The sequence below is a fragment of the Melozone crissalis genome, unplaced genomic scaffold, assembly GCF_028551555.1.
Source record: "Melozone crissalis strain CALT ecotype California unplaced genomic scaffold, PUWL_Pcris_2 ptg000004l_1, whole genome shotgun sequence".
Lineage (NCBI taxonomy): Eukaryota > Metazoa > Chordata > Aves > Passeriformes > Passerellidae > Melozone > Melozone crissalis.
The window spans coordinates 39130843-39149008 of NW_026535782.1; the positions used below are offsets into that span (position 1 = coordinate 39130843).

The window sequence follows — 18166 nt, forward strand, 5'->3', positions numbered from 1 at the left end:
GAGCCAGGGAGCTGTAACATACCCTTCTCATGTTTAGCACTTACCCTAGCAGCTGTTCCCCGGAGCTAATGCAAGAGTCTCACGTCCTCGTGGCCAGCCTGCTGGCCAGGCACAAGGGAACATCAGCCTCTGGGATCCAGCACCTGGAGAGGGCTGTTCTTGATCCAGCTGGGGTGTCTGCTCACAAAGGTGCAGGGCTGCCAATGCCAGTGCTGTGGTGAGGGCACACCATGGCAGTGTTGGTGCAGCTCTCCAAGTGATTCCTGCACTGCAGGGAGGGGCTTTCTCCAGCCAGGCACTTATCTCAGGAGCTGGAGGCTTTGCCCTGGGCCAGCTGCTCCCTTCCCACCGCCCCAGGAAGGCTGTGGGTCCCCACAGCAGCTGACGTGTCTCACTGAGGAGAGGACTGAGCAGGGTGGCATGGCGAGGAGAAGGAGAGCTGGAGCCATGGGCACATCCATCTTCCCGTGCCTCTTTGTCACCCTGCTTGCCAGGTGCTCCCCAGCAGGGTGTGCTGCAGGGAGTGACTCTGCATCCCACAGTAAGTGAGCTTTCTTCCTGCCTTGGGGAAAGTGGGTCTGCTTCAGGGAGTCCTCCTTATGCTGTACAAACATGTTCTGCTTGCAAGAGAGGTGTGTGGGTTGTAAGGTTGTGATGCTTGTGTAAGAGCTGTAAGGTTGGGATGCTTGTGTGTGTGTTGGGGGGATCCTCTTCGAGCTGCTCCTTGTGTACACTCTGCCCAACCCTGACCTTTGCTCTGCAGGCACAGCCAGCACCACAGACAAACCCATCCTGTTAGACAACATCCCAGATGCCGAAGCCTTCATCAGTGGTGCAGAGGTGGCAGTCATTGGATTCTTCCAGGTGTGTTCACAGCACCTCCCCTCTGCCAGTTGTGGGCTCTATCCCACCCTGCTGAGAGCATGAGGGTGGATGTGGTGTAAACACCTGCCAAAGCAGCTGTTGTCCCAAAAAGTCCCCACAGTGCTGGGGCTCTGACAGGCATGTGGAGGGATTGGGTGATGGGTGACAGAGAGAGCACAGGGAATTTGGTCTGTGCATGGAAAAGGAGATGGAGCAAGGGAGGAAGATGAAGGAGGTTGTAGGAGCCCTGGAGCAGGAGAGAGGGAAATGCTGCAGGGGAAGGAACAAAGAAATGTACATGGTAGAGAAACAGTGTTGGTGAGGGGTGAATGGGAATGTCAGTTATTCGCTGTAGTCAGCAAAGGCAGAGGAAAGCACTGCCTGTGTGACAGGGATGAGGAAGCCAAGTCTCAGGGAGAAGTGATAGTGCAGGCCCACTGAGGTCTGAGAGTTTGGGCTCAGGCTGAAGCCTCTTCGTGGGGAGGATGTAGGCATGGTCTCTGTTTCACTTCTTTGTTCCCCAGAGTAGGAGTAGATACCCTTGAGACCTCTGTCTCTTTTTATCTAAATTTCACTGAATTCAAAGCTGAGTGACAGCTATGAGTCCCTTGCCCCCCCAAATGGCATGAGTATTTTTCCTCAGAAAATAAAAGGAAAGCATTTATTGGCTACAGCACTGTAAAACAGAGGCCTCTTTAACAGGATCCTTATCACTTTTAAGTCCCCAAGTTGCACCTTTTTCCAGGTTTCCTTTGAGCTCTGTTCTGCTCTTCTGCTGTCCACACACTGCCTCATGTCAGAGAAGGCTTCAGACTTTCAAAACCAAATCCTTCTGCAAGCACCTTCCTCCTCCTGCCCTGTGCCTGGGGCTGGAGGACAGTCTAGGGAGGGCATCGTGCTCTTGGTGCAGGGCAGTGGCATCTCCCAGCCCAGATACCCGCAGAGTGAGTGAGGGCCGATGGTGATGCCTGTGCAGCGCGGCAGCAACAAGTCCGTGAGCTGTGAGTGCAGGAGGCTGATGCCCCAGGGCCCTGTAAGCGCTGATCACAGAGCCCCAGCCGCCTCCACGTCGGTGCCTGCAGGCGATTGGAGCTCCTTGGGGGTTGCTCTTGCGGCGCTAAAGCTGCAGTGCAAAGCAGGCAGGCAATCCGCACACGCAGAACGGAAGTGCCGAAAGTGCCGAGGCCTCCTTCCCCGAGGGCAGCAGCTGGGCCTGCGAGGCCTCCTTCCCCGAGGGCAGCAGCTGGGCCTGCGGCAGGGCTGTGCCCAGAGCCGCCTCCTGAGCTACAGCAGGGACACGGCTCCTTCTGTCCTGTGCCACTGTGGCCTCCCTCTGCAGGACTGCATTCTTCAGAGGCAGACGGAGCTGCTGCCGTGCAGCCCCAGTGCCAGGAGCACGGGGCAGCCACATGTCGGGCACTCGGTGCCTGAAGCGCGGCCGGGCTGCATTTGAACAGCAGATAAAGACGTATGTGTGCCATGAAGGCTTGGCTCTCGGCCTGAAAGCATATTCATCCAAATAAAGCCCGTGTTCTCCGCTCACCATGAATTACTTCTCTGCTGCAGCCTCTCAGTTCGCTGCAGAATGTGGCTCGGCAAGCTTCCCGTATAATGAGCACGGCGCCCCTGACTGGGAACAGCATGCCGTGATGGAAACACAGCACACTGCTCCAGAAACCCCGCGTGTCTCTGAGAAAGGGCAGTGCTCAGCCTGATTAAACCCCAGGTTTCCCAGGAATGCTCCAAAACTCAGCGAGATTATTCCCACCCTCGGCTTTAGCGTTCTCACCAGAGCAGTTGATGCACTGGCATTTCCAAAACAGGTCATGAGAGATGTTTTTCTTTGGACGAACAAAGAATTTTGTTTTCCATTCTCTCTGGGCTCACAAACAGCTGAGCTGACAGTTCAAACTAAAAAGAAAAACAAACCAATTTCCAAGCAGAGACCATGTCTTGAGAATTTACATCCAATAAATAGCAGTATCAAAAATACATCACTAAAAAGTTGGGAATGGGAACAGCAAGGAAGGCTTTAATACAGGCAAAGGACAGCTGTAGTTACTGCTCTCCGCAAGAAAGAGAACGGACCTCAAAATACTGAGAAATCGCACATTTCTATCCTCTGATGCACCTGAATTAGCTACTTTTTACAGGATGTACCTAAGATGTCCTTTTAAAAGGAGCCATGATACTGATAAGGCAAGGTGCTAAAAATTTAATCTAGAATCAAGGTTAGCATTAAAATGGCGATGTTTTTATATATGTATATATTTTGGAAACTCACACTTATATATACATGCACATGTATATTTATATATATTTGTTTGTTTTGTTTTGTTTTGTTTTGTTTTGTTTTGTTTTGTTTTGTTTTAACGAGCTATGTTCTGGCGAGTCCCCAGGGGCTCAGCACCATCCTGGCGGGTTCCTGATCCGCACGAGGCTGCGGCAGTGGCCGCTCCCGCGGGGACCGAGCTGCCGGCAGGTGTCGCGCTCGGTCCGCCCGCGGCCGCGGCCGGTGCCGGTGCCGGTGCCGGTTCTGTCTCGGTCCCTCACCGTCGCTGCTGTGCCCGCAGGACCCGCAGAGCCCCGAAGCGGAGCAGTTTCGCCGTGCGGCCGGACAGGTGGCGGAGGTGCCGTTCGGGCTCAGCAGCAGCGCGGCCGTGCTGTCGCACTACGGCGCCGCGGAGAACACCGTGGTGCTGTTCCGCACGGTGCGTGGGAGCGCGGCGGGGCCGGGGGCATCGCGGGCCGCTCCCTCCCGGAACACGCTGCCAGGCAAAAACCTGCATCATCAGCATAAGGGTCTGGGTCCGGGTCCCCGGCGCGCTGGTGTGGGTGGGAGAGGGTCTTGGACGAGTGCATACAGCAGTAAAAAGCATAAAACGCATCTCTCCTTAGGGCAAGCCAAACACAGGGTTGTCACTGGCAGTCAGGTACCACCTCAAAGTACATCCCTCTTCTTGCCCCAAAGAAGGCTTTTGCTTTTCAACTACAGAGTGCCTGTCACTGAGAGATGGAGAGTTAATTACACCTGGTAAGATTCTCCTGTTTAGGTGCTCTGGGTCAGCACCCAGAGCTCTGCAAAGAGCAATGCCTGTGTTTCTACATGACCTGCCCAGAGCTTGGCATTAACTTGGATGGCGTTTCTGTGGTTTTGGAAAGGGTCCTGAGACACATGAAAAGCATCTAGAGTCATGTCACGATGGATCAACCCAGCAGGCTTGATACTAAAACTTGGCAAGTGTCATTTCAGGCAGGCAAAGCTGTCTCCTAGGGTACAAAACTTTTCCAATGAGACAGAAAACACATCCAGACTAAGTCTCTGCAGTTAAGAGAGGCTGTGCCACCCTACACTGTGGTTTGCAGACTAATTTCCTAAATACACTTTAGGCATTAGAAGTCCTGCTTTGGAGTTTCTTAGGGATGGATGCTGTGCTAGATCATATCTCATGACTTCAGCTCTAAGTGCAGGTAGCTCAGTATAGCCTCAATGTAGCTATATCTGCTGAAATTTAAGGAGATGGCATTGGGAAGAGCCATGTGCTTGCTGCAAAAGTACCACAAGTATTCTACTGGTTACATCAATTTCCCCATGTTGCTCCTTCTTGCACAAGCATGGCAGTGGCAAACTGCAGAGGTAGGTGTGTCTGAAGAGGAACGGGGCCCCAGGCAGCACAAGATGTCCTAAAAGCCAGTGAAGTGTTGTGACACCAGACCTCTAAGTGCTTGAGGTGGGGAGAAATGGGTACACACCACATGTTCTGGGGAAACTAAATATGGCAGCTTGGCCAAGTTCTAGATCCAGTCTGTACAAAGATTGGACAGTTTGTTCTCTTCCCCCCCCCCCCCCCCCCCATCATTTCCTGCACCATGTTTACCACTGATATTATCCAAATAATTAGAAAAGAATGATCTAAGAGTGAGCAATAGTTAGGCAGATCCTTTTATTTAACCTTTTATTTGCTAGATGTTGCAATTTTCAGCAACACCCATTTCAATTTTGGTTCTTAGTCATTGTGGTTTTCTTCCAAAAATATTGAAAAGATCCTTTGTTTTTGCACTGTGCAGATAGTGAGGATGGCTGCACTGGGAGACAGTTTGATAAAATAAATTGTTTGGATTGTTGGAATTTGTATTATATTGAATATTCTTTTTTCGGAGCCAAGTTTTTGCAACTGAACTCTTCTTTAATATGGAAAAAAACAGCCAAGAAAACAATGCACTAGTCAGGTTCAAATATGGTTGACAATTCACTTGTCTGATTGTCAGTTTTTCTTAAATTATCAGACATATTATTTTTTCTTTTATCCTGTGATGAATAATGTGTAGGAGTAAGAGGTCAGAGATAAAAAGGAATTTTAAAAGAACGGATACAGGAACTTGGAATCAAATACTCATTTGAAGGATACAAAGATGCGTCACCAGGATAGAAGTGAATCAGAGGCATAAATTAATTTTTTTCTTTGCCTTTGCAGTGTATGAAACACTTACAATGCTTAGAAGTTTAAACCATAATTACAGTAGTAGGAGGGACTGTGTCAACTGGTGAGACTTCTTTGTAAATAGGGGAAAGAAACAGATTTATTCTAGTAAGAAATCCTGATAGACCTAAAAAGAACATAGTTAACAGATGCTAACCACCTAATTATATGGAGTGATGAAGACATTTTGACTAGAGCTTCAACTATTAAATGCAGGCTATTTTCCAACCTTATTTTCTTAAAAACATAAATGTTGAGTGCTGATTCAAGATGTTATTTTCCCCACATGGAAGTCAGAGATTTCCAGAAGCCCATGAAAGCCAAGAGAAGACTTTCTGCAGAGTCCAAGCTGCTTCAGACTGGTTCTCAAGGCCTGTCTGATCTCACCCGCCCAGGTGTTGCACTGTCCTGATCTTATTTACTTGAGCAGAGCTGCCCTTTCATGTTGTGCAGGAGGAAAACCTGTGAGAGGAATCAGGCCACACTGTCTGAAAATCACCAGCTTGTGTTGTCAGACAGGGCGGGTGACTGGTATCAAAGACCTTGCCAATGACCACAGAACAGCAAAAATTACTTTAGATGTCTGCACACCACTGGAAAAACTAACACAACAACTTTCAGAGGTTGTCCACATGCAGAGAATAAAATCTGAGGTGTGCATGTGGACTGCTTCTTCGCCCCAAGAACGTCATTCAACATGTGTATCAATGGCTTTCAAATCCCAAACTTTGATCCTACTTCATGTCAGAGACCACTGCTCCCATGGCTTAGCTCCATCACGTCCTGTGGTGGTACTACACAGGAACCCTGCCCTTAAACCCTAGTGTATTGCTGTCATTCAGTGGTTGCCTGCTTTTTTCTGTTTATCAGGTCACGAAAATCTCAATAAAATCCCATCATTTTGAGGGGATGAAGTGTGGGGAGATGTGTGGCAGGATGAATTTTCCTCTAAAGCTGAAATATGCTGGGTTTAATATTTTTTATTTTATTTTTTTTTCTTTCCTGCTGTACTGGAAGAAAAATCCTCTTTTTATTGGAGAGATTTCCTGCTTGCACAATGTTTCTAGGAATTCCATACCGGGCGATGCCAATGTTTATTACTTGTAGAAGAAACAGAATGAGCAGATGAAGATGTTTAAAAGGGGCATAAAGCCAGTATTGATGTGAGGAGCTAGACTATTTAATGGCCTCTCTCCACAATGCCTAGAATAGTTTGTAGCTAATTCTCCCTGTCTCCAGCGCATCGAGAGCTGGTGGTGTAGGGATGTCTGGAGCCCTCAGAGATTTCTGTTATACCATGAGTTTGGCTTGTCCTTTGGAGGTTGGAGAAGGCTGGGAGAGCCTTATCCCAAAGTGCAGGTTCGTTCCTGTAGGTTCTAGAGCTCCAGAATGGTGATGGGAAGAGGTGGGATTATGCAGCGGGGGAGAGAGGATGGTGGTGTCCCGGGGGTGGGTGTCTCTGTGAGTGAGGGCAATCAGCGCCTCTGGAGGAGGTGCAGGGAGGAGAGGACAGCTGTGACTGCAGGTGTCTTTGCCTGACTCCAGGTGGACAATGACCGTCGGGATCTGGACATGAGCAGCGGAGAGGTCGACGCCAAGAAGCTGATCCGCTTCGTTCGCATGAACGAGCTCCGCCTGGTGACAGAGTACAACCCTGTGGTAAACACCAGCTCCCTGCACCCTCACCCTGTGCTTGGCCTTCCTCTCATGGTACCCTCTGGGCCCAGTGTGCATATCCAGATGGATGTGATAGTGTGATGGTGTAGATGGGACTGGGGAAGCCACACAGCTCTTCACTGCTGCTCCACATGTGGACTGGAAGCAGATTTGCTGGAGCATGAGTGTGGTGGGAGAGGAAGGGACTCATCACAGTTTCTTTTGGCTTTTCAGTAAATTTGGGATGTTGAGGGACAGAGAACTCCATTTCTTATACTCTGCAGGCAGTGCTGCCTCCTCCCATGGACATTTGCAGTGTTGTGCCATGCCTGCAGCCAGAATGCCCTCTATTTGACAAGCCTTGAGAAACATGGAAGCTCAAATGACCTGCTCTCAGAAGGCAGGATTTATGCATCTCTCAGCATATAGGGCTTGGTGTAAGCCCAGATATTTGAGTACATATTCAAGAGCAGGTTGGGAACTTCCCAAGCAAAATCTTTCCCATCCCTTCCATCGTTCCTCCAGAATTCATCAGTTCAACAACAACTACCACCACCCAAACAAACAAACAAACAAACCAACAAACCAACAAAAAAACAAACCACACACAAAATCAGGCTTAGAATGCTTCCATGTTGGCCATCTTCACTGGCTCACCCATCTGACTGGCCATGGCAGGGTCCCAGCACCCCTCCCTGCTGCAGAGGTTGACCAAGGATTTAGGTTCTGAAATCTTAGTGGTTCCTTGGTCTCATTGCTGTGGAGTCAGCAGGTGTTAGAAGCCCCAGTTGCTGCAAGGCTGAGATTTCATCATTGCTGATGGGGTGTTTTGTGGCCTCCTGGATAGCCATAACAGCGCTGACCAGGCTCAGTTTCTATCAGAGACGAATGCTCCAACCTGTTGCAGAGCTATACCTTTTCAAGATAAACTCAAGGATCATCTAAGAGAACCCGATGCATTCAGTCAGTTCAGTTGCAACCCACCAGTAGGAGAGTATTTTGTTTTGAAATGTACATTTTTTACATTTTTCCCCCAGTGAAATATGGTAGGAGTTTGGTTTTTTCTGTGACAAAAAAAAATTTAAAAATTGTTTTTTCATCTTAAAGAGAAAATTACATTTTGAAATCACAAAATATTTCTGGGAACTGCTATATCCTGCTCCACTGGCCTAACAGCCCTTTAAGAATACCCAAGTCACATCAGCAGGGATGATGTTCTCGTCTTTGTAATTTCCCAGACCCTCTGAAGCCTTGGAGCCCCTATTAGATCCTTCTGCAATTCATGGGACAATCTCTCTTTCTTGATGCATTTCTGTTGATGCTTTGGGCTCTCACTGCATGGTGTCCTGTTTGGCACCAGGCTGTCTCCCTGACTGAGAATTCCTCAGCTGTTCAGCTGGTCCCCTCCACCCTGATGTCAGTACAGATGTTGTTGCAGTTTCTTTCCCAGATGGTCTGGAGCTCTATCAAGGTGCTGCAATTAACAGTGCCTCCTGCAGTCCCTGGCCCAAAGCCCTCCCAGCTTCCCTAAGGTAGCTTGGTTTTTCATAAATATTTATTCCCAGTGCATAGGCTGTTTGCATCCAAAAATGCTGCAGGTCAGCAGATAATGGGGTCACAAGGCTCACACCAAGTGCTGCCAAGAGCTCCTCTCCCCATCCTGGGGCCCTTACTGTTTCTCCCACATACTTTAGGAATTTTTAGGCAATGTTTACCCCGTGGGTTTTTCAGGAGAGTCAGATGTGATGCAGCCCTGCTGATGAGCTCTGCTGATTGCTCTCACACAAGGTTGTGTGGACAAGCACACCTTTGTGCAGAGCTGCTGGAGGAATTGCTGCTCCCTCCTTGTCTGCTCTCACCCCAGCCTTGTCAAGGGGCTTGCTGCTGGCTGGCTTCATCCTTGCCTTCAGCCTCATCCTCTCCCGTGAGGTCCTCTAACGCTTCCCAGCTTAGCTTGCAACCCCTCCACAGTTCCCCACCCCAGCTGCATGCCATCAGAAAAGTGAAGGGGTACAAAATATCTGATAAATATTGAGCAAACAGCAGAGTCCAGCCTGCCAAAGTCTAGATGCTCTGTTATTCACGGCACTTGCCAGCATGCACTCCCTGACCCCTTCCTTGTTACTCCTGGAGCATGTGGAAACTTTGTGCTGCCACTGGCGGGAGCTGCACAGGCTGTGCCTCTGTGGTTTCGGTGGCACTAGGGAGGCAGCAGGTCTGGCCCCACTCCTGTTTAATTTGAGGGAGAGGCTGCAGGCCGGCAGGAAGCAGACAGAAGTGAGATGAGGAGTGAGCAAGTTCACGGAGATGGTGCTGTGGCTTCTTGGGCAGTGCCAGCCCTGGCTCCTCACAGAAGGCGTGTGCAGTGCCCACCTGGCCCTTGCCCAGGGTCTTCTCTCACTGTGGGACACAGAGACAATTTTAACCCTCAGCACTCAGGAGTGTCCAGGCCCTCAGGCTGCTGAAACTGTGAACTCATCCCCATCCTACATACAGAGTAACACCAAAGAAAGAAAATGAGGACAAACACCAACCTTGGCACAACAAATCCTTCCCACTTTCTTACTCATATTTCAGACAAGTGCTGGACCTCAGCGATTTAGGACACCCTTATATTCAGTGTTTGCTGGCCTTGTTCTTCACATCTTTAGTCTTCCTGTATTCTGCCCTACTCCTACTCCTCTTGCCTAGTCATTATCTTAAGGCTAGTGATGGATCTTTGTGGTCTTCAGATTCTTGTCTGGAAAATAAGCAAAGCCAGAGGGATAAGAGCTTCTGCAAAGAACTCAGATTGGATCCCCCCTGCTTTAAAGAAATCTGTCCTGCTTTTGATGCTGATTTGCAAAGAAGCCATAGCTGAGCCATGTCCCACTGACACTGCATCCAATGCCAACTGAGTGTTCTCAATCTCCTTGCCTGTGTTTCTCTCTGTGCTGGGCAGACAGCAGTAGGTGTGATGCAGAGCTCTCTGATCCTGAACCTCCTTCTGATCACGGACAAGATGTCTCCAAAGCACCCTGAGCGAATGCGCAAGTTCCAGGCAGCGGCAGAGCTCTACAAGGGCAAGGTGAGTTCAAACAAAGAGAAACAGGGGCTGTTGGGGAGGAGAAAACCCAGTGATTTCTGCCACGAGTGGGGAGGGCATAATCTCCTCTGTGAATCATGACAGCAAAGGTCAAGTAGCAGGAAAAGAGGATTATCTGGATAATTAAATGGATGGGTTTGTTCTGTTCACCTTTTGCCAGTTTGCCATCTCACGGGGTAAATCCCCTCTGTATCCTGCTCTTGCTCTCCTGGTGAAACAGCAGGGACTTTGTGGCTTTTAGCCCAGTTTTGTTCCCTTGTACCAGGAGAGGACACACAGCTGCTGCTCTTCAGTCTGGCAACAGTTGTGCTCTACTGATGTGAGAGGTGAATTTGTATCTACAGCCTGCAGGACGCCAAGGCAGCTTATATAAGTGACCAGAGAGCAAATAATGTCAGTGCTTCTTAACCCTTTCCCTTCTGGAAATGGCTGTTTTAAAGGAGCTGCAAATGTATTGCTTCGATTTCCCACACTAAGGTGATGAGATAGATGAGGTGTTTCAGAGAAATTTTGCCTGAATCTCATCCCTCTGGGAACAGAGCTCCCCAAACAGTAAATCATCCGATGTCTGCTTCTCTGCCAGCAGCTGGATTACAGTGGAATTTGTGTCCAAGGAGCAGAGGAATGAACTTGCAAGCAAAGGAGGATTGGGAGCAACAGGAGGCATTTGTGGCAAGGGAGAGCAGCAGATGAGAGGGGGCAGAATGTCAGAGAAGTGGGGAAGGATGAGTTGAGAGCACCAAGAGGTCTTCCTCTGGGAATTGTGGAGCTGGAAGGATTTGGAATCTGATAACTAGAATATCTGTATGCATCTGGTTTTGGTATTGAAGGAACAGATTATAAATCAAGAATACCCTCACCTTTGAATTCAGGGACCACCTCAGATCCATGCAATCTCAAAAGTCTTGAGACTTGCTTAAGGCAGGACTACTTTGGAACTTTTATGTCTTTCCTAACCATTGTCAAGAGACTAGGCAGAAACTATATATCAAAAACAAAAGGTCTCTTCAAAAATGTTTTGCTTTGATGAATATGTAGTTATAAAAGAAAACTCATTTATCTGTAAAATTCCATTTGTTTAGTGTGAGATGTGTGTTAAAGTGACAAAATTAACACTGTTCTCCATGAGAAGCAGAGTCTGATACAGGTCTCCACCCAGCAGTTATTTCTTCCAACACAATGATGTTTAGCATCACTATCCTTTGCTGATGCAGCTGCATCTAGTTTTCATGTGACTTGCCTAGATCTGAGTAAATAGCTATAATTTTCCTAGAAATACTTCACAAAACATTGGATAAAATGTTCTACTGAAGTTCAGACAATTTATGAATTCTCAGCAAGCCAAATCTTTGAGTTTTTTTATTTTTTCAGGCACATTTCCAAACGAATCAGTCAACAAGTTTGCCAGAGTAAAGTACAAGCATTAGAGATGTGGGGATTTGACTAATTATTTCCACTTAATTGCTGTGGTACTTGAGGACACAGAGATGAAGTGACCTAGAGTCTAATAAGTTATTTTTCCCTGAAGGAGCGGCACTCTGAGGAGTAAATTGTGTTTTGGACTGCTGTCCTAGAAAGGAGTGAGAGAGAGCTAAGATCTCTCTGCTCGGATTTTAGGTCTGGATAGAAAGGAGTAAGCAGAGTGAAATGCCCACTTGGGTTTGTCCCCATTGCTCTGCCATATAGAAAGACCTGGATTAGTTTGGGCATCAGTGGCAGCCACTGCACAATGCCATGAAGATCCCTGCTGGCTAATTTTCCTTTGTGAAGTTATGTGTTGTTGGAACTACCAAGTTAATTGAGGTTTGTTTCAGAATAAGTATTGATTAGATTTTTCTTTTCAGCATCTTTCAGTCTGAGAATATATGCAAGATTCTTGACTTGAATTTTGTTCAAGATTTCCAGTGAATAATTCTGTCCTGTGGGATAGTGGTGAAAGGTTTGTTTGTGCTGAGGGGTCAGTGCTACCAGTGGTTTGAGCGAGGAATCATTGCTGTGCAGTGATGTTCAGGCTCCTGTGAGCATGTTCCACTGCATCCAGCACTGCTCTACAGTGACTGCAGAGTGCCAGAACAGACTGGGGGTACTTGGTGTGTGCAGCATTTCTACAAGGCAGAGCAGAACACAAACAGAGCCTCAAAAGGGATCTCAAGCAGGAGAAGGGGAACTGATCCTGTCACTCATCTCTGCTGCACGCTGATAGAAGAGCAGTCCTTGTCATTGCCATCACCAGGGGGAGGGAAAAGAGAAACTTGTCGCATGGACAGAGAGATGAAGAGGAGCTGCTGCTGCTGATGAATGACTTGGTTGGTTTTTCTTCACCCCAAAGAGTGAAGAAAAACCATGGAATTGTGAAATAACTGAGGTTGGAAAACATCTCTAAGATGATTGAGTCCAAACTTTAATGGATCATGAGGAAGTGATTCACCTGCCAGTTTCTGTATTATGGTCCTTTCACCTCTGGTTTACGATATTCTCACTTCTGCCTGAGGGACAGCTGAAATTTTCAGCTGGAGGATCCATGAGGCAGGATGGTGAGGACTTGTATTTGAAAACAGTTTGAACTGCACCTGGAGCAACAGTGGAGGCAGCCTAAATTTTCTAGATTTTATTGTGGAACTTGAGCCCCTTAAAATGTTGGAGACAAAAATGCAAATGATAGATGACGTTAAACCAGCAGAAGCTGACCACAATAAGAAGAAATATGGTAGTTTTCTAGCACTTTTTCAGGAACAATTGTGGGTGAATAACAGCTAACAGAGTTCAGAGCACTGCAGCTGTGGGAATAAATCCCCAGCCTTCTTGGATGTTCAATCAAATATGTGCTTATTTGAGAAAGTACTGCCAAGAGTCCAGGCAAGGAAAGGAAATGCACTGGAAAGGAGATGTCAGGGTTTGCATTGCTGTGCCAAGTTAGAATACTTATATTCAGTTTTCTTTCCACAGTGTCAGAGTATAACATGGTAATTACAGCTGGTATAACTCATGGGCGTTTGCAGAAGTATCAACAAGGTGATTTTGGGAATAACAAAAGCAGCTTTTTTTGCAGCTGACATAATTGGTTTCCAATGTCAAAATGGTTTGGGTAAGGATGTTTGTAAACGCCCTTTTAATTTAGATGTAGGTCCATTTAGAAATGGAGTTTAAGAAACTCCTGTTGTCCTTCAGGAGTTCTTCCATGGAAATGAAAAGATGATGCCCTTTCTCTTGCAGACGGTCATTTGTACAACTTTTATTCTTCTTGTCAGATACTGATGGATCCAGAACTGAGAGAGATAATATTTAGAGATGCCTCTTTTAGCCATAAACAGAGAAGCCTATAAATACAGACTTTTTATCTCACTTAATAGATATCTGCAGTAAAGTTGGTTTTATAGCTGTCTTTTTTTTTAAATTCATGACTGATGTTTTTGTTTTGCATTGATGCACCGTGATGTAAGAAATTACTCAGACATCAGAATTTGATCTTTTTGCTTATACAAAACAGTGAAATTCAGCCCTCTGAAGTTCAAAGTCAAACACTGGATATAAGGCTTGACCATCCTTTCTGTTTGTCTTTGTTGGAGGAAAAACTAAACAATGGCCAATTGGTTTCTATCATTGCAGTGCTATTTTCAATTATCTTTAATTCCCTGGGCAATAACATCATTCCATATCCACCAACTTGATGTTCTAAAAGCACTGGGCTGGGAATCAAGTTGTTAAGACATCAAGACAGCACCAGTGTAGAAAATTTATGAAAGGTGGTTTATTGCAAGTGACAGTGCACTGAAAATATCATGTGTGAAGGGGATATTTTGTGTGAAGGGGTTTCTCATTAATGCAGGATATCCTTCAGTGCCTGAAGCAGCAGATCTCTGAGCACAGGCAGGAAGATTGCTACAAAATGAAAAAAATTATGGAAATAATCTCAGAATTTAAAACACCCAACCAGCTGTTGTACAGGTTGGTATGAAATGGAAAGGGAACTTTCTGTTTGGGATGGAACTAACTGATCTCTAGCAGTGACATTAGAGTTGCCATTATGAGTGGGATTTGGTTTTGGTGAATTCTGGCTTTGGTGGGTCATCTGAGTAAATGTTTTAGGCTCTTTTTAGTACTGAGAGAGAAACAAGGGCATATGCTTCCTTCCCTTCTAAAATGGGTGGAATTAAATGCCTGTCACTGTTTATTGTAGAAATTATGTAGATGACTGGCTGAGACAAGACTAGGATCTGGATGGCAGAGGTCAGGCAATGTGAATCCTGCCTCATGGTCAATGTAATTTTCCATGGTTACTGTGTTCATTTTTTATGATTGCAGCTGATTGGGAATCTCAGAACAAAATAAATTCCTCATGAGAAAATTCCAGTTCCACAAGATGGCATCTTGTCATGGAAATGTGACAACTGAGAAATTTTCTTGGTTTTCAGCTGCTGTGGAGATCAGGCTTCAGTCCAGTGGCCTCTGGGCCAGCACATCCTCCCTTCTGCCCCACAGGTGTGACCTTGAGACCACACAGGTCCTGGCAGGGCTCCTGGAGCACAACCAGCAGAGGTGGGCCCTTCTCCTGAAGGAGGACACATCCCAAGTCACAGACCTCCCAGGAATGCACCATTCTCATAGGCATTAAAGGGTCTTCTTCTGAGCTACAGTGGCCAGATGCAATTGCTCTCTTTCCCATATTTTTTGAATGTAGGCAGAGAAGCAAGCTTTGCTGTGCTTTGGCACACTATAGCTCTGTGAGCCAAATGGGAGTTGTTACAGAGATCCAAGTCAATAACTCTGAATGACTTGATGGTATCTCAGCCTCTCTAGCTGAGGGGCCAGATTGTGTGTTTCTGTTTGCTCCTGTGAGGAAGAAGGCATTCAGAGTTCTAAATCTCAACCTCTTTGCTCTTTTATTCTTACTCTATTCTTGGTATTCATGGATAAAGTATGTAGATATTTTTAGTTTTGGGTGTTTTAGCAAAGTCTGGAAGCTTGATGAAATGAAGAATATTGACTAACTAATATTCATGTTATTGAATAGTATTTTAAAATACTATTCAACTGTTTTAAAGGTGGTGGAGATTTTGTATAGGAAGTGATGCAACAATACTTTTTTAATTTTAATTACTTATTCTTTAACGTTTGATTTAAAAAAAAATTGTTGTCTAGTCAATTTCTGATAGAGAAACCCAAAAGCTGTTGAATGCACCATGAAAAGCAGTACCATTTACTGTACTGACACTCTGAAAGTGCTTCCCTCCAACACTGGCCTCTGTTTCCAGCTTCCTAGTTGAAAAGAGAGCCCTAAAACATTTCCTACTGCTGTTCCATCTGTAAGCCTCTTAGATCATATCCCTAGACCTGTGAACCTTAAATATGTGACCCTTTTATAGCTTGGTGTTTTATGCTGCAAAAAGATGAATTAAGTGCTCTGGGAGAAGTACCCCACCACCTGTCTGCTCACCAGCTTTTTGCTCTTGGGGCACAGTTGACTTTTGGAAGAAAAATTACAAATGGTGAATATCACATATCCAGTGAAAGTGCTGTACCTGTTTCTGTATTTCACTAAAAAACTGAAGTTAAATATTACAGCAGCCTAAATATCCCTCCTTCCCAATAGGCTGTTGCCTAGGAAAGTTTTCAGATATATTTGTTTTTTATAGAACAAAAATTTAATAAGTAAAGAATTTAGTATTTATGAAGTTTATTTATAGAGAAGAAAACAAGTTTGGACCTAACTTGAGTGTTCTTCATTGAAAAGAAAGAAAAACATGAGTCACAGCCTGGGAACTGGGCACATAATCTTCACATTACATTGCTTCATTATTTTTTAAGCTCTTGTTTTCTTGTGTAACTGAAGCCATAGCCTTGTCCATAGGTACACTGAATATTCTAGGCCTGGTAGATTGCACAGGGTAAAAAGAAGATAAAATTACACATATTAGCTGAGTGTTTTTTTCATTGACTTGGATCTCATGTGCTGAGGTATTCTATTTAATCAGGTCACTGATTAAATTGTTTAACTGATATATTTATTTTTTTAAAATAAATTTTATAATAATGACTGTAGGTCATTGTCATTCTGGTTTATTCATGTTGAGCTTCTCTCCTCAGGTCTGAATGCTCCACTGAGCTGGGCTGCATGGACATCAGTGTCTTGCCAAAACCTTCTGTTTCCTAAATCCTTGCATCCTCATTTCTGCTCACTTCAACATGTCCTTTGGTTTTGGGACTCTCATGTTCTTATCCCTGCAGGTTCCTGATGCCCTGTACTTCATTCTCACATTCTTGCAATTGAATTTGATTCTTCCCACACCAAAACCCCTTTTTGCACTGATTGTTGCAAGCATGTGAGCATCTTATCCAAAGAACATGCAAGTAAAGGATTCAGCTTCTTTGACATTTGCCGTTAAGATAAAAAACATTTTGTTTCCTTATCTATTAAGAGAACAGAAGTTAAAACTCCCTTCCTGTCATTCTGTAGATATATTTTTAAAGAAGGTGAAAGAAGACATTTTGTTTGGTAGTGTAAGTCTGGACTTGATAAAATACAGACAATTGTACTGCATGGAGGTGCTAGATAGTGGCCAAGGAAAGCATTGTCCTAACAGAGTATGGATGGTTTTCTCAAAATCTTTATAAAAATATCACTGTTAATCTTCTTATGATCACTGTTTGCGGATCTGTTCTCCATCTCAGCTTCTGTTTTTCTCACGTCTTCTTTCCTATTTCCATCACAGATCCTCTTTATCCTGTTGGACAGCAATTTGCAGAGCAATGAACGAGTACTGTCATACTTCCAGCTGAAGAAGTCCCAGTTGCCAGCTCTGGCTATATTCCACACCCCAGATGATGAGCATGAAGTGGTGGCTGTGGATGACATCTCCATTGAGCGTGTACAGGACTTTTGTAATCGTTTCCTACAAAGAATGACAAAGGTAAAGAGGGCCCTGATGCTGTTGGTTACCAGGCTCTTGGAGAAGATTACTTCAGTTCCTTGAACTCCTCCCCGTCCCTGTCACTTTCTCTTCCATATACATTTTCACCTGAATGTCAGAGAAACATTACATTTAGGGCAGAGCAGAGGTGGATGTCTTTGCAGAGCCTCTTTCTTTATTGACCTCTGCCTTCCAGCAAGAAGAATTCACTGATCTCTGCAGCTGTATGAAGGTCTCTGTGAAGCATCTATCTTTTGGGAACAGTTAGGGAGACAAAGTAAAGGGTACATTTGGATGCTGAGAGGGGAGGTGGTGGATGGCAGCATATCAGTGCAGGTCAGAGAGACCAGTGGCATGGATAGCAATTAAATCTACCAGGAAGACTACAGAACAGAGTGTACAGATTGGGCCTTAGGGGACTCTACCAGTGGTCTCTGCTGGGAGACGCACAATTAAATCTTCATGTTCATGCAGTGTTATAAGTTCTCTCTCTGTCAAAATTCATCCTCCTGTAGCACAGAGTCTTAGTGTTGTGTGACAGAAATGACATAGGGCAGTGGCAAAGACAGCAGAGGGAGGCATTTGAGTTATTTTGTTTTCGTTATCCCTATGCTGAGAAACCAAGTAATGTCAAAACTGATTTCATCCCTCTGATGTGTTTTAGAAAGAAGACAAATCTGAGGAGAAGCCCCCCAATGAAGAACTCTGATTCTTTCTCAGCCAAGAGGATGACTGTAGCCAGAGTCTGTTTCTGGTCTATGAGGAGTTCACTCTGCCCTACAGCTCAGCAATTCCTGAGCCTACTCAGTCATGGATTCCCATCATCATTCCATGTACATACACACTGTCTGTCCTCTCCAGGAATCTCTTCTCTCTTATCTCTTCTCATTTGTTGGCTCCAGAGCTCTTTTTTCAGTACTTCAGGACCTCTGGTATTGTCCTACAATGTCTTTCTGTGCCACTGTTGAAGCAAAGGGTGGCACAGTGAAATGACAATATCAGAAGTAAAGCTAATATTGCCAGGGATCTGTTTCCCTCATTCTTTTGGGTTTTGGTGCCATGCTGGGATCCACTGTCAGCCTTGCCTGATACTACAAAGAGGTTTGTTGCTTGATATCACATGAAATTTTCCATTTATTTTACTAAATAAAGCAATAAGTGAGTGGCCTGAA

The 18166-nt window shown here is 45.5% G+C and overlaps 1 protein-coding gene across 1 annotated transcript; it reads left to right on the forward strand.

Moving 5' to 3' along the window:
• Window positions 1-420: 420 nt before the first annotated feature.
• ERP27 (endoplasmic reticulum protein 27) lies at window positions 421-18166 on the forward strand. Its single transcript, XM_054278508.1, has 7 exons — window positions 421-541; window positions 764-864; window positions 3438-3575; window positions 6891-7004; window positions 9943-10068; window positions 16797-16994; window positions 17659-18166. The coding sequence occupies exons 1-7, from the start codon at window positions 421-423 to the stop codon at window positions 17701-17703; spliced, it is 843 nt and encodes a 280-aa protein (XP_054134483.1). The 3' UTR covers window positions 17704-18166.